The 23,920-nt window shown below is 42.9% G+C and overlaps 1 protein-coding gene across 1 annotated transcript in view; it reads right to left on the reverse strand.

Annotated features, from left to right (window-relative positions):
- Positions 1–3,233: 3,233 nt before the first annotated feature.
- The window catches only part of LHFPL6 (LHFPL tetraspan subfamily member 6), a 210,829-nt gene continuing 190,142 nt past the window's right edge, over positions 3,234–23,920 (reverse strand). The window contains exons 2-3 of the mRNA XM_039520956.1: positions 23,819–23,917; positions 3,234–4,385 (exon numbers count right to left, since the gene is read on the reverse strand). Coding sequence (XP_039376890.1) covers positions 4,267–4,385; positions 23,819–23,917 — 218 coding nt within the window. The 3' untranslated portion in view covers positions 3,234–4,266. The remainder of the gene's footprint in view (positions 4,386–23,818; positions 23,918–23,920) is intronic.

Genomic DNA, 23,920 nt, shown 5'->3' on the forward strand with positions numbered 1-23,920 from the left:
TCCAATACCATTGTAACCTTACTAGCACACAGGTGAACCAGACTGGTTTCCAGCAACGAATTTGTCAGTGCTTGGCTGAGGCCTAACACTTTGGTAAGAGCAGTCAGCTGGTCTTGATTATAATTTTGCTCAGACTATAAATAGGCATTCATTGTAAAGTATACAATACTCAATGGAGACAGACCAATATATAAACCAGTTTCTTTCAGGCAGAATATGTTTATCAACTTCTGGTGATGGGTCCCAATTCACAGACTGTAAGAATGTAATTTTCAGTATACATACATAACTCCTAACATCCGTACATAAATTTCACAATTATGATGATCCATGTGACACAGGCTTCTGATAGAGACCTTATATAATATGCTTGGTGAACTAGTATGTAGATACCAGATGCAATGGATCCTTGTAACCCTATGTTGCTCTCTTCCTGTCAGCATCAAAAAGTCCCTTGGTCACAAACAACAAACAGCATTTATATTATAATACATAATGGATGCCAAAACCAAAACATATGAATACAGGCAAACCTAATTAAACTGGGATTGGTTTATTCATGTCTCAGCAGCTGAAAGTTATATTTTAACCAGTGACAGAGCCGGTGCAGCATGCATCATTGACTAGAGTATTCAAAACTGCTGTTTTAGTCAACTCCAAATAAAACAAAAAGTGCAAGCTAATTTGAATGAACTCAGTCATACTGTAATTAGATTGCATAATTCCAAAAAGCTAATTTTGATCCTGGAATACTTTTATATTTTCAACTTGCTGTGGTAAGTCACACCAACCCATAGAACGATCTAACAAATGTCAGAAGTCCCTATGATGCAAACCACAAGGAGTCCAGGAGTATGGGGATGTGCAAGGTTCCTTACATTTAGAAGAAGAGTACTCACATTTTCATAATCAAGTCTCTGGAACTTTGTAAATCCCCAGAACATTGTTTCAGTGGCGGTGTGATGTGCAGAGGCAGGCAAGTCCTAGTGAATGCTTTGCTAAAGGTCATGTGGAGCAAAGGACCTGGGGAGCCACCACCGTATAGGGAGATGTGACTATTTATCCTTAATGTTTAAAAGGTTGCACTCAACCCCTCTTTAAGGCAAATTCAGCCTTAGTGTGAATGGATGGAACTCCACTGAAGTCAATAGTGTTTCACATGTATGCTAGGGCTGAATTTGGTGCTATGTTGTAATGAGACTGTAATGTTCTGAAAACCCTAAAACAGAAATATGAAGGGCCCTAGCACTCTGTGCACAACTCTCATTGATACCAGTGGAAGATCCGTGTGAGGATCTAGGCCGGTATATGGTGCTAAGTCTCCACAATATAGCTGATGTGGTTCTTAATGGAAACTTGAGGTCAAACATGATATGGCAATTATGGGCTAATCTGGAAAGTACAGGGCACAAGATTCTTCTCAGCACATGGTACAGTAAAGTGGATAAACACTACTCATCGTACAGTAAAACCCAATACAAATCAGTTTGAGAAGATCGGAATTAATCATTCAAAACTGACATAACTATTCCCACAGCAACCACACCTCTGAAACTCTGTCCAATTTATTTGGCCAGCCCCACTGTACAATTTTCTGAGGTTATTAAGCCAAAAAGTGGTAACTAGAACAAACATCATACCCGTGGCATTCATAATTATATATAAAAAACCAATTGGAAATATATGAACAGAAAAATACATTTGAAATGTAATAGTTAATTTTATGATTAATAAACATTCAAGTTTATCAGTTGGGAAATGCTGAATTACGTTCTATGCTCATTCTGCTTTCCTTGAAATAAATGAGAGGTTTTTTTGCTTTTCTTGTCTGTTTGAGATTGGGAAAGGACTGGTTTTTACTAGGTTTTTGTTCAGTACCTAGCACAGATGGGGCCCAAATCTCAGAGAGGGCCTCTAGGCGCTATTGCAATATGAATAATTATAGTTTAGAAAGCAACCACGTTTCTAAAGAGTATTAAAATTATGGGGTCTCTTCTACACTCGGGGTAAAATCCTAGCCCATTGAAGTTAATGGCAAAACATCCACTGACATCAATGGAGCTAGGATTTCCACCTTGATGTCTGCATAACACCAGCATAGTGTTAGAGGGACACTGCTGTTGGAGGCTCTTGGCTAAATTCTGCTCAGTTATACTAGTATACAGCTGAAGTAACTCGACTGATGTCAGTGGAGTCAAACCGGAGTAAATCTGGAATAAATGAGGGCATAATCTGATGCTTTGTTTTTCAAATGACATGCAAAACCAAGATCCTTTCTCCACTGGTGATCATGCAGCATTTTTCATATCTGCAAGGCGTTAGCTCTGGTATCCTGGCCAAAATCCAGCTTGGGTAATCATTTGTAATAAATAAAATACTATTTCACATGTATACATCATGGGTATTATTCTCCCCATGTTATAGATAGGGCAACTGAAGCACAGAGAGGATAAGTGACAGGCCCACAGTCACAATCAGGGGCGGTTCTAGCCATTTCGCCACCCCAAGCACAGCAGCACGCCGCGGGGGGCGCTCTGCCGGTCGCCGGTGCCGCAGTTCCAGTGGACCTCCCGCAGACGTGCCTGTGGAGGGTCCGCTGGTCCCGCGGCTCCGGTGGACCTCCAACAGGCATGTCTGCGGATGCTCCACTGAAGCCGTGGGACCAGCGGACCCTCCGCAGGCACGTCTGCGGGAGGTCCACCGGAGCTGCCTGCCGCCCTCCCGGCGACCAGCAAAGCACCCCCAAGCACGTGCTTGGCGTGCTGGGGCCTGGAGCCGCCCCTGGTCCCAATGCAAGTCAGTGGCAAAGCCAGGTATTAGAACCCAGGTGTTCAGACACTCAGTCTTTTGATTTATTCACATGACCATGACCTTCCAAAACTGCATTCTACCTAGCTGAGACTGGCAATTTCATTTTTGGTTGGATCAACTATCCTCCACTTCCTGTCCTGAAATGTGTAGGGCAGCTAAGTCTGTCAATTGTTGCTATTTCAGCCCAAAGACTGATGAAGTCACTTGTGAATAGGTTGCATATCAGTCTGCTAGGTTAATGATCCTTTTGAAGGAAAGGTGTTCTATAACTGTGAAAGGTTCTGATGGGAGTTAAATTGTGTGTACATTAGGGGCAGAATGTACCCAAGAGGCGTATGAAGGATGTGATTATTTGCAAGACATTTTTATGGAGATCTAAGAAATTAACTGATTCATCCAATGACACTATAATGCATTTCCAGTACTGGTCAGAGAAAAATTTATTTACAGAGATTTTCAAATACAAACATAATAGCACATTTATATATTTTTTTACAAAAATGAATATTGGAATAATAAACATGGTACAGTACAATACAACAACAATGAGTTAAACATAACAATGACAAAATCTATATCTGGAAGACATTTCCCATTAGTCTTACGTAACCAACAATATCCTACAGTACCATGAGTGGAATTCTCCCTGGACTGAAAGATGTCCATTTACTGCCCTTCATAATAGTACTATAGGCAAAGCCCCTATATATGCTGAGTAAAATGTTGCATTTTTGTAATAACGCTGAAAACACAGAAGCTAAATAAAAATTCTATAGGGCTGAATAAGCAGTGAATAAATGTTTTGGGGAAAAGACTAGAGAGAATATACAAAATATTGTTAAAGTGGCTTATTGGTCCATTTATTAGGTTTCACGTGTAGTTTTAAAAGTGGTATAACGTTGAATTTTAAACCATCAAATGAACAAAAAAAAAAGGAAAAAATGCACCAATAAGTTTGCATTTTATTTATTCTGTGCCATGTTCTATACGTGTGTGTGTGTATATATATATATATGTGTGTGTGTGTGTGTGTGCACGCACACTTTCAGCAGTGTTGTGCTTAAGGGGAATTTTGGAAGAGTATACCCTACCCAAAACATTATTTTCATGAGTCTTTCAATTTATTGGTACACCCATACGGTCACAATTTACCAAAGGGGAGCATTCCTTGCTCGTAAAATTGTATTCTTCCAAACAGACGAGAAATATATTCTGTCAAGCAAGAACTGTCCATGCCTTCCAAGATTTGCAGCGTTTGGTCCAGCTTTCCAGACTCCCCATCCTCCCCACAATTCACAGTGTCACCTCACATCCTTGACCACGTCCATTTTCATTTCATATTGACTGTTCTGCAGTTAGGAGCTAAAGCACTTTTTTCAGAAGAAGAAGTCTGTAAGTCACTTCTGCATCTCAAAACTCATTCATTCTCTAAACTGGACTTTCAGGCCGCCGGCCTCAGTAAGGGTACTGTTTCTGTTTCTTGCCAGAGAAGCAGGCCAACCAAGTGCAGATTAACATAGCGGCAGCTGCTCCTCCTCCGGTGCAGTAGTAAGCCCAGCCAATTTCACAAGTACCTAAGATGAACAAACAAACCAAGGAAACAATGTTTTATTCAAGGAGAGAGGTTTGCTTTCACCATAACTTTATAAGCTCTTTCCTTTTGGAGGGAAATGAAAGCACAAGTAACCAAATACAACATATGGTGCTGTGTATTTTATCCCCGTATCAGCTTACTGGTTTCATTCTCCTTGTAAGCAACTTATATTTATACATCTCCATCCAAAGCCTTCCTATTATGGAAGAAGGCAGCCAGATATCGGTGCTATCTAATCTACCTAGGATGAATTTTGAGTCTGAGCATACAGGAACCTTCTTGCCTTTTTTGTTGTTGTTGTATTAAATGTAATGGTAATGTGAGGTACTGGAAGGCTGTAAATATCTCAGGGCAGTGACTGCATCATTTTATGCATTTATGTCGTGCTTAACACTTGTGTTGACTGGCGCTTCTCAGCACTATTGTAGTAAGTGAAATACTGAACACGGCCACCTGGAAAAGGTACAAGTCATTAAATGATACAGATCCACAGAATCCTGTCTTTAGTATGGCTAATTAGAATTGGTATAAGCACGTCAGGATCTCATAGCTATTTACAATATGGATTTATTACATGATGTTTATATGGACAGAATGGCTATGTTAGAATGTAGACTTAAGCCAAATAGGTTCTCTAGGTTCCTTTTACCAATCTACACAGCATCAAATCCAACAGTGAATCTGGGCTATTGCCAAGGGAATATAAAATTCTGGACCCCCTCCGCCCCCCGAGTAGTTGTGAATGGATGTGGTGAGCCAAATTTATCCTTGGTATGACTTCTAGCTTGTGATAAAAGGAGTTGGTTCACAGGGTCCCACACCCTGTTACTAGCTCAGTGTAGTCAGTAAACCAAAAAGATTAGATCTGTCTATGCTGGAGTAAGTGTGCAGTTCATGGGTTTAGCCTGGTAACTTCCATTCACTTTAACATGAGGCAGACAACTTAAACTACACCAGCCACTTCCAAAATGGAGGCATGTTGTCCTCATCCTGGAAAGAAATGCAGATAGGCAGGCCCTCGTATCTGCACAGGGCCTCACTGATTTCAGTGGAGTTGGGTAACCCACACACCTTCTGGGTGTGGTGTTCTGTCCCATCTAGTGGCAGCGAGACCACTTAGAAAGAGAGAGCGAGAAAGAGATGTTAGATGGGGTGGGATCTGAGTTACTACAGAGAATTCTTTCCTGGGTGCTGGCTGGTGAGTCTTGCCCACATGCTCAGGCTTTAACTGATTGCCATATTTGGGGTCAGGAAGGAATTTTCCTCCAGGGCAGATTGGCAGAGGCCCTGGAGGTTTTTCACCTTCCTCTGCAGCATGGGGCACGAGTCACTTGCTGGAGGATTCTCTGCAGCTTGAGGTCTTCAAACCACAATTTGAGGACTTCAATAACTCAGACATAGGTTAGGGGTTTGTTACAGGAGTGGGTGGGTGAGATTCTGTGGCCTGTATTGTGCAGGAGGTCAGACTAGATGATCATAATGGTCCCTTCTGACCTTAAAGTCTATGACTCTAAGTCTGCTCTTCAGCTGTAGCTAACAGGCATATGGCTTGAGGCTCATGCATTTAGCTCCAGAGATCCCAGGTTTGGTCCTGCCCGCTGATGACCAGGGTCTGTTGGTGTTACAGTTGCATGTGTGTAAAGGGATTGCCACCCGTGTGCATTTCTTGCAGAATTGTAGCCTATATTTCCAAACCTCAATTAATAAAGATATTTAGACTTCACTGTACAGTGCTCCTCTTTCCTCAGACTGATGCCATTCTGCTAGAAGGGACAGAGCTGTGGAGTCTGCCTGTTAAAAATTTTCACACCTGAAGCAAAACTGGTGAATCTATGAAGATAGAAAACCCAGTAGCGTAGCTAGGGTGGGAGCGGGGCAGCGGCTGCTCTCCCACTGAGTACAAGTGGCACCTTTTAAATTTCTTGGCGCCTTTTTAATTTTTACTCACCCAGCGGCGCTCCGTTTCTTCAGTGGGTGGCGCCTTTATTTGGGATCGCTCCCCTTCTTCCCTCCACCTGGCTACACCACTGAGAAAACCCCTCCCCTTTCTCTACTGTAGTTATACAAGTCTGTCATAATAAAAAGCAGGGCTTCTGGGCCTTTCTTTAAAAGAATGCTTCTAAAACAACACCATTTATAAAACTGTGAAATTTCACATTGCAAAAATGCCCCGGTCTACTGCACCATTTCACCAAAGAAGGAAACTCAAAAAGTTTTGGACAGTTCCACTAAAATAGAGAGGACATTGCCTTAAACTGAAGAAAACAAGCATCTGCGAATGACTGGGCCTTTATTACCTTTTTGCATAATGAAAGAGCAGGAGTGTTTTAGGCTGCTGGTGAAGAGAGACTTTAAAGAGTGAAAAGTATTGTCACAGCGGATTCCTTTGGGTTTCAGAGGAGTTCCAAATATAACCAAGAGGCTGCTCTTTATTGACCTGAGGTGCAGTGCTCCTTCTAGAGTTCTGTCCACCTATATTTAATTCACCCAAATGGGGAATATTCAGTTAGAGGACTTGGTTTGCCTACAACCCTTTCAAGAAACGAAAGAAGCAAAATTATTTTAAATGTTCCCCTTCGCTGTCTATAATGGCTCATCAGATAAGCCTCAGAGCTTACTTGGTTGGTAAATAGCTGTTTTCAATGCAGGGGAAAACTACACTTGACAGTTAAAGTAGAGGTTGCTGGCATTGAAAATAGGTTAGTAGTGGAGCAGACAGCCCCACTGCCTGCCAAGTCCAGAGAGACTGGCTGTGGGGCTGGTTTCCACAGCAGCTGCAACTCAGAAGGGTCGATGCTTTTTTATTTTGTTTTGTTTTCTTGGTGTTCTTTTCTGTACTACAGGCAGCTTTTGAGCCCCTTTGTGGTGGTGTAGCAGAGCACTGGGTCTCAATGCAAATAACTCAGTTCTGGAACTTTTACATGCCTCCTCGGAAATAACTGCACGAATCATCCTCTGCCCTTATCATAACTGGTCTGAAAAGTGTAACAAAGTTCTAAACTGCTACCCAAAACTACCCCCAGGGTGCCACTGCAAGCAGCCTTTCCCCATGCCAGTCATACTCAGTGGCCCAAATCTGGATGTTGATTTGCTGTGTGGCATGGAACTGCCTGTAGAGACCTGGGACCCAGTTTGATTCCACAGATGAACAGTACAACCAAAAGTCTGATCGGGGGAAGGCGCACGTGTGGCTATTCTCTGTCCCCAAACCTCTCCCCCTGCTCAGGGGATGGAGTCCAGGAACCCACTCCCTTATGCCCTTGGGGATAGGAGGCACTGCAGGCACAGAGCCATCACAACTCTGTTGCAGGGGTTGGGAAGAGGGGCGGGGGGAGATGCCCTGTATGGTGTAGAGGAATTTAAAGGAGACCACGCAGCTGAGCTGAGATCACCACCAGCTCAGAAATGGAATAGTCAAATGGAGAAGGCGCAGCCTCTATCTGGGAAAAATTGCCCTACTGGAGATCAAGGAGACATCTGCTCTCCCACTTCAGGACACCTACCCATCCCACAGGTCATTTTTATTTGAGCCAAATTGAGGCAATCCTGGGTCCTAAGCACATCATGATACCGCAGCCCCTGCGACTCAGTTTTCGTGGTACATTTTGAATGGGGGTGGCAGGTGGCCCCCTTCCCTCCCATAGAGGCAAGAGCAGCAGCATGAGGCCCTCTTCCTCCCTCCAGGAGCAGCAGCAGGGGTGACAGCAGGTGTCCCAACTCTGCCTTTCTAGAGGCCAGAGGGAAGCTGGTTACCCCCAGGCTCCAGGGTGTAGCTGGGCAGGGGGGTCAGGCCACAGCCCTGCCACATACGTTCTGGGCACACCTCATTCTCTGTTGGGTGGTGTTGGCAGCACTCACAGAGCTGCGGATATTGGAGTTCAGAACCTATGAAGCTGAATGGGAAGCTCTCACCTCTGAGAGCAATTGTGTCAGGCTGTCTGCAGGACCACAGCACTGTTAAATTTGTTGCATGTTTTCAGGGTTTTCTTCACAAGCCTGAGGCCTGGAAACTGTTTAAAAAAAAAAAAAGAGCTGTGATTCTGACACAATCAGATGACTTGAGGATCTGGTCCCTATGCATGGGCCTATACAGCCTATGCCTTAATCCAGCCTTGGGAGGGCAGCCAGACTTAGCCACTTGCTAGGTCCCACTTTTGTGGTTACTCCATAAGGATTAATACCACCCTCAGTGGTGGCCTCTGTGGCTCCTGTGAGGGACCAGAATCCTTCGAGTGTTGCCAAATGGTGGGAAGCTTGGTTAAAGGAGGACCTTAGCCACCCAATCCCACAAAAGGTGTGAATCCCACCGTGGAGCGGGTGTGGAGATCCTTCAACTCCCCTACACCATGGCAAGTCTGACTGGTCCAGAGCCAAAAGTAAGAGTTTAACCTGCCTGTCCTCTAACGTATAGGGCTTATTCCAGTATGTGTTCCTGACTCTTGACAGCAATTTATAACACCGATATACCGCCTAAAGGATCCCGCATTCCAATCTACCTTCCCATCAAAATAAGCTTATTTGCCACATCAGAGGGAGAATCTTCAGCCTGATAATAGTGCACAGCAACATCACAAAACAGTTAGTGAAGAAGAATCCTGTCACGAATGGAAAGTTCAGGTGGAATTCAGACAAGCAGAATGCAGTCACTAAGGTCAGAATGTTTCTCTGTTCTCAGGCGTTTGAGGAGGAAGTGGGAAGCTGTTTTTATATATATTATATTCTGCTGTTTTACTTTGTGTGTTTTAACCTCTGGGATATGCGCCCAGAGATGATGATTGGTGCAGATAGCTGGATTTTACAACAGAGAACTCTTATCTAATAACTATTGCTTGTACATGGAAGAATCCATTATTTTACCTCTGCACAAGCATAATAACAATTTCAGCTGGGATTTTCAGAAGAAGCTGGCAGACCAGGTGTCAAGTCATGCCAAGGCCCCCAGGCCTCACTCAACACTGACAAATGCATATCTGGAAACTAATCTGGCTCACCTGTATGTTAGTACTGTTAAAATAGGTATTAGATTTATAGAGATGTTTAGTGTTTGGACTGTATGAAATGCTTGTGAATTGCTATATGTATTAATCTCACTTATAATATCTGTACCCCATGTTGTATGGTAATATTTAAGTGTTTGCTCTGTAACTATTGTAGTGTTTTCTATGAAACTGGAACTCTCCCCACCGAGTCAGGAGAGAAACATTACCAAGCAATACTAGTTTACCACAATGGGTGTCATCTCCTGCCCAACAAAAGAAGGCCCACAGAAGGTCAGTGGAGAAAAGACTTTATTGATTGCTCTCTCCACACCCGGGAAGAGAGGAAGTGTACAAATCCTCGTCCCATTACTATTTGAACTCTGGGAGAAGGGAATAAAAATCTCTGACCAGAAGGCTCTGTATCACTATGCTACTTGGAATTTGGAGAGGGCAATATTTCTAAGTATAAGCAAGGGATCCCCAAGCTGCTTAGCTTGGGTTAGCCCAAAAGAACATACAGAGCTTGCACATTACAGCAGGTTCTATTACTTTTTGAAACCTATGACTGTGACTCACTTGTGTGTGTATGTGTAACCGGGTCCTTTCTTCCGCCCCTACCTGCTGAGCTCTTTGCTGTTCCAATAAAGCACTGCGAGCCTTTTCTTGCAGCACCCGTGGCTTTTATTCACACAAAGTTCCCACCACCAGTGATACTATTTACAGAGCCTTACAGGTCTTACTGTCTCCTCTTTTACAGGGAGTCTCCCCTAGCCTGGAGACTGCCCTTTCCCTGGCCATTCCCCCCTTGCTCTGGCTGCCAGCCAGCCTTTATGGCTCTTCAACCGGCAGGCCCACAGGTGCAGCCAGTTCCAGAGGCCAGGCACCAGACTTCTCCCCAGCCCCAATCTATTTCCCCTGATTGGGGCTGGCTGAGCAGGGGCTAATTAGGTGCCCTTGCAGCAGCACCCTGCTACAGTATGTTTACCTGCTTTAACCCTGTAAATAACTCTTACTACTTTTTCCTATTTAATAAATCTTTATTTTCTTTATTATAGGGTTGGTTACAAGCATTATCTTTGGGGAGGTATCTAAGGTACCATTGACCTGGGATCAGTGACTGGTCCTTTGGGACTGGGAGTAACCTGAATATTGTTGTGATTTTTGGTGTAAGGGACCATCTGTCACAAAGCCAGGCTTGCCACGAAATGCTCAAGGGGCTGTCTGTGACTCCATCTCAAGGCTGTTATAGTACTTAAGAAGTCACACTTGACACTTGGTTGGTGATATCTAATTATAGAACACACAACCAATTTGGGGTTTGTGCCCTGGTTTGTAACAGTCTGCCCTGAGGTTGGCACTCGCATTCATGAGCCACTCCAGCTTCATAAACCCTTTTGGGAGACGGGTGGCTAAATCTCTGAGTCTGGTTTGAAAATCCCTGTATTCATAATATATCATTCGGGGTGGGAGGGGGCGGCGGCTCCTGCCTGTCTTGGAAGGGTGATGGACTCCATCTAACAGTTCCTTTTGGTCACTAACTACTCTCAGAGTGTGTCTTCTAAAACAACAAAATAAGAATTCTACCACTGCCTTGAGGTATGTCACTTTTCCCTGTTTTGATCCCGAATACAGAAAGTGCTGGCTGAAATGCTACTTTAAAAGAACCGGAACCAAAAATTCACCTGCTGGGATCATTTAGAATGTCTCAATAATGCCCTAAGGGAAAGAGGAAGGAAAAAGGAGACTTGATTTCTGCATGGGGTGAATTCAACTTTTGTATCTTGGCAGCGGACAATGGGGAGATGTATAGTGAGGAGTGTGTTTATGCATGATGAGCCAGCTGCTAGATCAGTGTCACAGCATTGCACATTCAACCTGGGACTTGGCAAGCCATGGTTTCCCCCTCACTGTCCTCTATTTGCCCCAAGGAACACCATTACCCACCTTGATCAGATAAGGAATTACAGGCAGTCTGTTGCTCTTTCAAGCTCGCAAGAGGGAGCTTGGTCAAGAGGAACAAGTAAAGGGACAGGGAAGTACAGCAGGGTGGTTGAATGAACATTGGGACACTGACCTTAGAGCAACAGTGACATGAAAGTCAACCCGCTTATTAGTTCCATTGAGTGCCAGAAGCAGTGGGAGTCTCTTGCTAAAATAGCTGGATGTATACGTGGAGGCTGCAGAATGGGGCAGCATTTGGAGCTGTAACACTGAAGAGGAGCCTACTGTTGGAAGGGGTGAAGTGATCTCTGCAGTGTTCTAATTATAGTTCTCAAGCCAACAATAAAATGTTTCAAATGTACATGCTGAAATTAACGCGCATCTACAACAAATGGCCAAGTGTTAGACTGAAGCAATAGTACTCCCCTTGTAATCTTGTATTTCATGGTGGGGGGAGGAATGTTCTAGTTTATGTTTTTGCTCCAGTGTTTTCATTTTGCTGCATGTACCAGCAATTTTAGTCCATTGCACCCTAAGGAAAGATTGTTGGTTGTCAATAATTGGGCAATTTAGCTGCAGTTTAACCTGTGAAATGACTTTTGTTTCACTTTTGCATTAAATTCTCTCATTTAGAAGGATGGTAAAGCTTTGTAAAGGGCAGGATATAGAATTCAAATGATTAGACTAGAGGCCAAATCAAATGGCAATACATGAGCAGAAATTATATACTTGAGAGCAAAAATATTTAGTTCTCCTGATTTATATTTGCATAGCAGTTATAACAGCAGCTACCATAATAGGGCCCTGATGAAGCAAAGCTTTTAAACACATACTTAATTTTTATCGCAGTGACTTCAATGGGACTACTCACATGCTGAAAGTTAAGCATGTGCTTAAGTGCTTTGCTGGATTGGGGCCTAAATTCATCCATCAGGTACAGTATTTTGCCTTGAGGGACTCTGTCTTGCTAAGCATGATAAATATTGCTTTTTTATTTGATGCTCTGTTGTTGAAATCAAAACTCTAAAAGGAACAGCAAGGTCCACAATTACATATGTAGGCAGTGTTTTTTGTTAGAGTTAAAAAAAATAAGGTGAAATACTGTGTATCTTTGCCCCCCTGTGCTCAAAGTGTGTGTGTGTGTGAGAGAGAGAGAGAGAGAGAGAGAAAACGTGGGGATGGCATGGTTTAAGTTTCATGTAATGGAATTTCTCCAAGGATCTAAAAATACTTAAAATACCTTCCTATCTAAGTAAGTTGTCATGCATTATAGTTTTATGTTCTGGAATGATGCTGTGCTCAGGGCCTACACTAGTTTTTTATACACCAGTATTTACCTTCCAGTGCAGGACAGAGGAAGGGACTCTGGCAGCAACAGGAGCTGCAGAGTCATCATCATGCTGGTGCTGAATGCTCACTGGCCATTTGAAAGCTTTTGGTTTCATTGGTGTTTTTCTGGCAAGGAAGCTGATAGGCAGCATAAAGAATTGGAGCTACGGGCCTTCCGATTGGTCAGTGGGCAGCATCATCCACCAACAGCCCAGGCAAGATTGGAGACAGCCAGCGAGACATTTTTTTAAAATGGGGTTTAATGCTGCTGACGTTTGGGGTGGGGGGTTGGCTAGAAATCAGTTTGGGGATTTAACCCTCAAGTCACAGTCCTTAAACATATACCACAGGTGAACAAAGGGGGGGGGCAGAGTGGGTGCATGGAACATTTCCCTCCATACCACCTGTCCCCAGTACAGGACGTAAAAACAATTACAGCCCAAGCTCCATTAGGAACAAAGGCTGCTAGGACTAGGATCCTTGTAGGGAGCAGGGAGGAGTAAGAAGGAGGTAGGGTCACATCCAGTCAGTGAAGCTAGCTGGCTGTGGAGGGAGCACACACTGTCCCCTCCTTAGGGGTGGCCTTGGAGCTGCAGTAACCAGGATCTCTGAGTGACATGGTGTGTAGTGCCTCCTGGTGGTTGTCCTGGGGCAGTGTCTCTCTGCACTGCTCCTTATTCAGGGATATGCCTCAGCGGTATAATCTGGAAAAGCAACCACAACACAAAGCTGCGGATGTGTCCCAGCTGTCGTGAGAGTTACGGAGTGCATCACTTTAACAGCTTTCTGAAATAAATCTCCATGCTTTTTGCACGGGTGAATAAATGGTCAGTCAAGTGAATGAATCCACAAGTGACTGAGTGAATGGCTGAGTCAGTGAGGGTACAGACTTCACTGGCTCTTAGGAGAAGAGCCCATCTGAAGGGGCAGACGAGATCAGTAACAACAGTGCAGGGATACAAAGCACTAGATTCTTGAGGACTGGCAATGGAGAGCCCAAGAACAAAACTATTATGCCAATGCTGGATGAGCAGGATAAGATAACAAGGGGCAGCAGGACGGTGTCCCTAAGATGTGAGAATGTGTTACATAAAAGAAATCAAAGAATGGGAGAGGGAAAGGGGCACTAGCTTCACACCTAAAGCAAACCAGCAAGAAAAATCTGTAGAAACCTAATTCTGCAGTGATGGTTCAGTTTATTGCAAAACACGTGACTTTTCCTAATTTCTGCTATGATTTCCATGGACATGATATTGTTCCCATAATGCCTTGGCTTTCCCCGACATTTATCATGACAAAGATGAAGCAGAGTTAATTTAGGCAGCTGGAGCAGTGCTAGTCCCTGATTTACCACAGGGCTCCACATGGGATCTGTTTACCTTGATCCAATTGCAGGACTGGGGCTTTCGTAGTATACTTTCAACTCATACCATCCTATAAAAAAAAATCACAAGTACTTAAACCATTCCTGGAAATACATGTGATTTTTATCTAAAATATCCAATAAGTGAAATGTATGAAAACTCCAGAATATAGGAGTGTCTGGGATATGAACCTATTACATTAATTGCAAGACCTAAAATAGGACCTTACATTTTTCCTTTTTTATTACTGTTGAAATCAATGAAACTTGCACTGGGCTAGAAGCCTGGAGAACCTGGCAAACGCTAATAACTTAGCTTTAAGTAGGATCCATTTTCTAAGACAAAAAAAAAAGAGTTGAGAATTATTCCAACTGAGGAATACGGTGCTAAAAAGCCTATGGCAAACATCACTGATTAATCCATACATCTAAAAACTCTTTCTACTCAGAAACCTTGTGCTCTACTCTAGTAACCAGCTTTGCATGAGAGTCCAATACTAGGAGAGAATGTGAAATAATTTAATGAAACAGGGTTGGTTTTTTTTAAACAGAGACTAAAATGGAGAGAGAGATAAGTACAGGAACTGCAGGTCTGAACACCACAAAACTAATAGAAAAGATAATCAGCTAATAAAGAAGAGGACCTGGTTGTTTGAAAGGCAACTAAGAAGAGTTCAAGAACCGAAGATTCTTTTTCTTTACACAGTGCGTTATTGACATGTGAAATAAGCTACAGAAGGCAGCAGTAGAAGTCACAACCTGGAATGCATTCAGAAAGGAGTTAGATAGGTACATGGACGAAGGCAACAATAGAGAAGGTACAAACTACAGCTGAGTGAGTAATTTGGAACCAATAATGTATTTGGTGAAGTTTGCCCCTCTCTGTCCATTGAATGTCGATGATTTTCTCAAAATTATCTGAACATTTCCCCCCTTATTTTTAACAAGATGACATTTTATTTAATATTCGAAACTTGAGCTATGCTGCTTTGTTGCTCAAAGAAAGCAATAATGGTCTGGTGGGATGGGGTGTACCAAGCCCAATGAGGTCCTCCAGAAGGCCCTGTAGTCCTACTACACCCCAGGAAAAATCTCAATCTGTTTGTAGATAACTTGTGAACAGAAGTTAGATTTCTGACTGTTCATGACAAATAGTTTAAAAATCTTTCATTGTTAATAGTGCTCTAAAAAACATCCTGGTTTCTAAATCTCTTCTTCACAGTCTTATCCTTTGGATGTCGACGCTGAGCCAGGATGCTGAAATGATGCCACCTAGCTATTTGACAAAGCTGTTCTATATTTGGTGTTTTCCCAAAGAGATGGCTTTTGTGTTCTTTAGTAACTCTATTGTTTGTTTGTAAAGACAATTTACTGTAATAATTATTTTAAGGCAATAGTGCCTATCAGTTAAATAGTTCTCTTATGATCCTCTCTTCCAACCCTCTGAAAGAAGCAAAGGGAAACTATAATAAAGCCATTAGACAAACACATCCCTTGACAGAAAGAAATTTTGGGATATTTAGAATGAAGTTTAGATGTATGCCTAGCACAGGACATGATGGAGAGAGGTGAGATATGACTATCAAATTCTGAAGTCTGTATTATACCTGTGTTGAAATATTGCCACTGTGACCACATTCATTTGGACTTGCCCAGGGGCAGCCTGTTATGCTGCACTCCAGATAACCGCCCTGCTCAGGAAAGGTGTTTGGCACACCGTGGAAAGGTCATCAGTGAGAGCCATCAAGGCTGCAGTCTGGGGCTATCCGCTTTGACCGACTCAACTACTGGCCCACCCCCATGGTACCAGGCTCTTTCTAGACAGCCTGCAAGTGGGAAAGCAACCATGACTGGTGGTGATAGTTTGAGCACATGGCCTGGAGATGGAGGCCTTATTTGGGAGCGGGTTTCTGTTCTGTGCAGGGGGCCAACCATCACCACATGTAAGGAGCGACTCTGCCCATCCTGAAACACTGTTAACAGATAGACTCACAAGAGGGGGTGAGACCAGACTGGGGAAGGGGCACCTCAGGACTTCTCTTGTTTTCAAAGATCTGTAACTCATGTGCTTTAAGAGTCCAGTCACTGTGGATAAGAAATTCCTTTGCTAAGCCTGTGTTCCTTGTTTTCCTGACGTGTTGTCCTCAAAGGGGTTAAACTGGTAAGTCCAGAGAACCCACAACCTAGGTAGAACTCAGGGGGAGAATCAAGAGGTCTGATTCCAGTTTCAGGGTCTAGGAAAGCTGGATGGCAGCATCCCACATCAGAAGGAGGGTGTCAGATAAGATGCCAGGAGTATGCCTTAGAGTCCCAGAGCTAGAAACAGTGACTAGCTTCTATCCCACACCCAACTCGCTTGGAAGCATGTGGTACCCAGCGACTGAGTCTACTCACAACAGACTCTATGGGGATGGGGAAGGGGACTGGGTCATATTGTAACACTCTCCATTGAAAGCCTGTCAGGCCTTTGCAGCAGCTTGCAACTTCCATAATATGCCTCACAACAAGGAAACGCCTGTGTCTGAAGAGCTCAATCTGCCAAAGGAAAGTAAGCAAAAAGTAGAGGCTCCGGTATATCTTAGAGTACTAATAGAGAGAGAAGATGCTAAGAACATCTCATCAAGACCTATTTCTTTTAGTTAAATCTCTGAAGGCTCAAAGCAGTGGAGCACAGCAGGTTTGAGGTCTCTGTTGCCTTTATTTGCAAAGGCTAAACCTTGCACATTTAAAAACAAAAAGTTACACTAGAGTCCAGGGTGCAGTAAAATACAAGCAAACCGCAATGAATGGGATGAGTCTCTGCAGGATGCTCTAATATCTACAATCACAGACCAGAAAAAAGTTGAGCACAGGAAGATACCATGAAATCTAGCCAATTGTACAGTAATCTTCCAAGGAAAGTGGTGAGATCCCCATGTCTGGAAAAAAGGTAAACTACAGTGGACTAAACATTTGATAACATACTGACATGTAGAAATATATTTTCTAGGTGTCACCCTATCATTTCAGAACTATCCCACTAAATGCCAGCTAATGCTCAGTATTGCAAGTCAAACTCAATATGTGGTGTTTATTTTAAAGTCATTTAGAGCTGATGTAAAAAAACATTTTTTTGGTGGCATCTCTGGTGGATTTGGCAATGAATAATGATAATACCTAGCACTTTTCATCAGTAGATCTCAAAGTGCTTTACAAAGGAGGGTCACCACCATTTTACAGATGGGGAAACTGCGCAGAGACAAAGTCACCCAGCAGGGATGTAGCGGAGCTGGGAATAGAACCCACATCTCTTAAGTCACCATCCACTGTGCTATTCAAGCAAAAGGAGTTGGGTATCTTACTCCTATTTTTGCCTTTGAAAATCTCCTCTGACCCATACAGACTCCCCCGGCTTTTAAGGAAAGCAGCAGCATTTCAGAAACTTTTCACAATGGTGGTTTAGATTTTGCAAAATCTAAAAGCTGTCACAAGTATTTTACACAGTCCTAATTTTAATGCAAATTCCTTCTGATTCCTGACAAGCTCTCACAAACCCGTCAAACCTTTCTCTGCTGGGAACTTCACTTTTCAGCTGTTACTCCTGCATGATGTGGTGGTGTGTTTTTAAGTACTGCATCTAGCCCAGACAAAATTAAATGCACTCTAAAACTGTTTGGTGGAGATCCTTTTAGAGAAAATGACTTGCTAATAGCTCTTGCTGTAAATATAATCCTGTATATCTGAATCAACTTAACTTCTTTCAACTAGCAGCTCAGAACTACAATGGAGTTCTGATCTTGATTGGGGCTTGGGGCAGCTCCACAATATAAATAATGAATAAATAACAATAACAGCATATGTTGCAACAGGAGATGGGAATGACTTTGATCCTTCCCTATATATTTGTAGAAGAATTAGAATCCTTTGGCACTTATGCTCCTTGCTTATGACTGGTGTATCATTTGTGCCAACTGGGGTAGCCTGCAACCGAATGCTAATTTAGATAATTTATTATTGTAGCTTTCTTTCTGACTGACAATAAAAAGCAGTAGTGCATGAGTCTAGTATATTGCAGGGTCTTCTACCGATATGCCCCAGTTTATACATCTATCTATCTAGGTTATCACACCATCCCCATTTCCACAGAGGCTGAGTCTATGGATGTTATTTGGTCTGTGATAGGACTACATGAATTCTACCTGGCCGTATATATTCAGCTAAAACACAACTCCATTTGTGTATGCATTGATCTGTACCAATATTTTCTTTTGATTGAAAAATGTAGATGTTGTACATTGTGTTACCCACCAAACCCAACTGAATAAAATGCACTTGAATACAGTTCACTTTTAAACAAATTTCAAGGAAAGCATCAAACTGTGGGGCACGCCAAATAGTGCGAAGTCGGGGTTTCTGGAAAAGTATACAAAATCCACTTACATATAGATTAAAAGCATGAATAGTTTTCCTGCAGCCATATTAAATGCCACTTTGAAATTTATGTATAAGGGGGTTTTGTTTCCCCTTCAGAATATGGCCTATCTCGGCTGTATCTGGAGTGTCTAATTAATCTGATGCCTTTGTCAATGTTCCTGCAGACATGGTGTGACGATGCGGTTCTGGCGGGACCCAACTGAGAGTGCCAATTCAGGACAAATCTCTTAAAACAGGGCAGTTACAGCCCAAGGCTGGGTTTTTTCCACCTCTAAGGCAAACCAAACCAGCCAGACAAAGAGGACTTTGGTCTCACCCCACTGGCTAATCACAAGTCACACAAGCAATTCCCTTAGACACTCCAGTTTCCCAGTATCACCACCAGTGCCACTCGTCCTGGGGATGAATGGTTATGAAAACCAATACCCCAATAAAGGAAAAAGGTTCTCTCGATCCCAAAGAATCAAGCCCCAGACCCAGGTCAATATACAAATCAGATCTTACCCACAAATCACGCTGTTGCCAATCCTTTAGAATCTAAAATCTAAAGGTTTATTCATAAAGGGAAAAAGGTAGAGATGAGAGCTAGAATTGGTTAAATGGAATCAATTACATACAGTAATGGCAAAGTTCTTAGTTCAGGCTTGTAGCAGTGATGGAATAAACTGCAGGTTCAAATCAAGTCTCTGGAGTACATCCCCCGCTGGGAGGGGTCATTCAGTCCTTTGTTCAGAGCTTCAGTTTGTAGCAAAGTCCTTCCAGAGGTAAGAAGCAGGATTGAAGACCAGATGGAGATGAGGCATCAGCCTTTTATAGTCTTTTCCAGGTGTAAGAACACTTCTTTGTTCTTAATGTGGAAAATTACAGCAAAATGGAGTCTGAAGTCACATGGGCAAGTTCCTGCATACTTTGCTGAGTACAAGGTGTATCTGCCTTCTATCAATGGGTCAGTTGTGTAGCTGATGGTCCTTAATGGGCCATCAAGCAGGCTAGGCAGAGCTAACACCAACTTGTCTGGGGTGTTACCCAGAAGCATAGCATAAGTTTGAAGTACAGACAGTATAGAGCCAATATTCATAACTTCAACTAAAAAATGACACATGCATACAGACAGCATAATCATAACCAGCAACCTGGTCTTAGACACCTTATATATCCCCCTTTACATAAGATTTGGTGCCACTACAGGACCTTGGTTGCAACCATGTTCTATATGGTCCCAGATTATATCAATAACGTCACACATGGAGAAGCACTTCTTATCTAATGTACCTGTAACACCAACAGACCCTGGTCATTGTTGGGCAGGATCAAACTGGGGACCTCTGGAGCTTAGTGCATGAGCCTCTAATGCATGAGCTAAAAGCCAACTGGCTATTAGCAGATTAATTTTATCTCTTTCTCTATGTGGTCTTGGTGCCACTAGATGGGACAGAACACGCCCAGGAGGTGTGTGGGTTACATACTTCCCCTAGCTGAAGAAGCACGTCTGGAGCTTCAGAGTCTTCCCAGTTGAAATCCCCAACAACCCCCCACTTGTAACGCCAACAGACCCTGGTTGTCGGTGGGCAGGATTGAACCTGGGACCTCTGGAGCTTAGTGCATGAACCTCTACTGCATGAGCTAAAAGCCAACTGCTTGTTAGCTAAGGCTATAGAGCAGACTCATTTTATCTCTCTCTATGTGGTCTCGGTGCCACTAGATGAGGCAGAACACCACACCCAGGAGATGTGTGGGTTACACATCCACTAAGGATTATACACTGTTGCTATTTTCCCTGTCTATCTGTGTGCAAAGTACATCTATATCATTTTGTACTGGGGGTGGGGGTTGTGTTTCTTTTCTTAAACCCACTACGTTCAACTGTTAATTCCTGAAGATTTCTAGCTAGCCTTGTTTTATATGATGCAAAATTCAGCCAATTTTTTTTTTTATCTCATGACTTGAAATCCCAGACTCACCACCCCATTCTTCTCATCCACCCATCCTAAAGATCCAGCACCAGGTCAGTCATTATCTTTCTCCAGACTGCCCCAGTCCTCCTGCCACCACGTAGTTCCCAGGTCCCTCTCCAGTTAACCCATTTTGCCGTCCTGGCTTTGACCGCAACTGGGGCTCCCTAAGGTCACAACAGATCCTTCTCGGCCTTTGCTGCTTCCTGCAGCTCAACTCTTGGCCCATGCGTCTTGCAGCAGCTCCATGTCAATTCTGCCAGTCCTAGAAAGTTCTCTAGAGTGCTCCAGTTGTTTTCTGCCACCATTGGGTGTTGACTCTATTCCTCGTTAGTTTCTCTATTTGGTTTCTCATGTACTGTTCCTGCCACTACCTTTTTCTGCCCCATCCTCAGAGGTATACGGATAGCCTCCTCCCTGGCTAGTTAATTTGTCACAGACTAATGGGTCAGTCGCAGAAAACTTGCTCAAAATCCATTAAAATGTAGCATAGAAAAGTTTACATTCCTAACATGTTACTGTGGTGGAGGCCAAAAATAGCTTATTTTTGGCCCCTGTCTAGACAGCAGAACTGGCCTGCTAGCCATTTTATAAGTGGTGATTATGCCTAAGAAATCATCACTTGATGCAACTAAGACAAGTTTGCCAAATGCCATTTTGCATCTAGCTTTCTCTTTTGGGGGAAAGTAACCCAGGAGATTGTGCTAGGGTAACTCTGGGTTCATCTAGAACCATCTGACTTTCTGAATCCCTGTCACTCCCGTTCCAGTCCTAGAATCTGAGTTAACAACCTTGGCTGATAGTTGCTAGTGAAGAATGAATGCCAGGTGTCTGTCCATTTTATTGGAGCTATCAGTAGTCTTTGCTATGATGTTGCTGATTTGTCTGTGTGATTTGTTGTGGGTGGATGATTTTGTTGCCCAGTTCCACACTGTTCCTTTCTGAAAGGTCTTGGGGTTCTCTTGGCTCATCTTATAAAAAGTCCAGTAGGGTTCCATTCTGCCACCCCTTTGGACTACCCATCTGTCTTTCAGGTGCTCCTAGGGTGCCCATACTAGAGCAGCAGCTCTGATACCCTTGAAGAGGATGCAGCATGCTCTCCTGCTCAGTGCCCTGCCAGCTCTCTGCCCTTGCAGACAGCTACGCTCCAACATGATTCTATCTAGCTCCTGCACAAGGGTGAAGGGGTGACAGAAGGAACTCCATACACACCCGCTGCACGCCCACTCAGAGGCTGACCAGCATCTGTCCCACCGCACTCACAGCTCACCTGTCTGTGAATATTGTTTAAATGCAACTTGTGTGCAGTTCTGGAGGCAACTGGTCCCACCGATTCAAAAGGAAAAATCAAATGAATGCTGCTTAATCAAATTAAATATTCAAATGAAAGCAATAATTACTCAAATGCATCTTGAGACTTAGTGAGATGGATTCTGTGAAACACCGGTTTTTTGGCCCTAAAGCTATAATGGGAACACCAGTCTCTAATGATTAAATAAAAAAGCCTAGGCTTGGGTTATCGGTAATTGTAAGGTTTAAATGAAAAGAAATGAGCAATCTCGCTAACACTCACTCCCAGTACTCCACCTCTCCCCTGCCAATGTCCTGGAAAACTCAGCACCAACATCGAGCAATTTAAATGTAAAAATACAAAACCAAGCATTTAAATTCAGACAAGGTATACTGAAGAGAGACTTTTAGCAGATTTCTGGTCTCATTATAATCTGTTAATTACTATGGTAACATAAGATTCTAACAGTCAGCACAACCAGGACTCTAGTAAAGCTTAGGTATGCATAATAGATACCTAATAGCCTTGAAATCCAGAAAATATGGGCAGAGTATCGAGCATCATAATTATTATTATATGTCCCCTGTTCATATTCCTTATGAATTCCTGAAAGAAAAAGCTGACAGCTGAATTCTTTCAGAAGAGTTCTTTTATTGAATGTATTGTTACAATAGCCTGACTTATTCACATGCCAGGTTCATGAGTCATGATCTTGGGGACAAGAGAGGGCAAGGGGTGCTTCTAAACTCACTGAATTCACAGCTCTCCCACCAAGAAGTTATTTAAACATAAAATTATTCTAGGAACTTCTTGTAGCCGCTGCCATCAAAAAGAACTCAAGTTGCCACACAAAACGGTCTTTGTGTGGTGCTTTCTCAAGAAAGAGCAGAGAAATGTAACTGTTTGCTGTACTTCGGCAAGAGCAAAATGGTGGTACTTAGAATGAAGTAATTGAAATCAGAGACACACAAGACCTATTAGGATTGTTCCCTGCAATCTATTTTCTAGAGTTCTGTCTCGTCTTAACCCACAATGGAGTTCCTCTACTTCCTTTGAGAGACCACTCCACGGTATTATTCATCTCGCTCTCAGGAAATTTGCCCTGATTGTTAACCTACATCTTCCTTTTCTTAATTCTGCTCTGTCCTTGGTGTTTGCATACTGCAAATATTCATAGAATAATTGAAGGAATTTTTATATTTCATTGGAAGAAAATATACACTATAACATAGTAATAGCCAAGAATATTTGAATTAAGAAATTCATTTCAAGACAGGATAATGTTTTCAGAGGGTAGACTGGGGTATCCAGGCCAAGAGACTATTTTTGGCAATCTATGATGTTCAGGGCAATCTCTTGCATCCCCAGGTCAAAACGTTTGCAGAGGTTCCTAAGTAGCTTTATGAGCCAAGGACAAACATCTCTTGGGTAGGGATGGTTTGGCTGTAGACCTGGTTAAAATATTTGTGCAAAATGAAGAAACATTCTAGTTTTGTCCTTACCCCCATGGGCAAGAAGAGATTAATAAGTATGCCAGAGTCCTTTAGAGAGGGACTACGGCCAGGGAGTTACGAACTCCACCGAGTGTAGGTCATGAAAGGATTCACAGAGTGACCCCACTGATTTGCTTGAAGGAGTTGGAAGTGAAGAAGTCCCTGCACATTTATTTGGACATTTGAGTTCAATGTACTTGAGCAGCCAATGGCATCTCTCCATGATTGGCCCCTTTATACCTCTCAGATGTAAACCATGAATTCCCCCCTCCACACACACATGCAGCTAAAACCTGCATTGACTTTTTTGCTGCCATATGCCAAATTCACATCTAATCTGCTGTCTTCTGTCACCCCTCAGTCTCTTTTGATGTAACTGCTTCTAATTTCTCTTCAGAGATTCTGCTTTCAAAAAGAGTTTTTCCTTTTGATGATATTTGTGATGTTCCATAGGAAAATATCAATAGTAAAGATTTAAGGAGCCCCATGCCGTATCACACTATATGAAGCAATACAATAATCTACACACCAGCATCTGGCAAATATGCAAGGATTGCTCCCAGTAAGCCTGCTCTCTAGGCTTCTCTCTGCATTTAGAGACAATAGATGAGATTGAATTTAAAGGAACTGAGATCCATTGACAATTACTTACCCAATTCAAACTGATTGGAAAGGTTACCACAGGTCTGTCTAACCTCTTCACGGTCCCAACCCAAAGGATAGAGAGCACAGCCAGAGCCAATCAACAAGCCTA

The sequence above is a fragment of the Mauremys reevesii genome, linkage group 1 (genome assembly GCF_016161935.1).
Source record: "Mauremys reevesii isolate NIE-2019 linkage group 1, ASM1616193v1, whole genome shotgun sequence".
Taxonomy (NCBI): domain Eukaryota; kingdom Metazoa; phylum Chordata; order Testudines; family Geoemydidae; genus Mauremys; species Mauremys reevesii.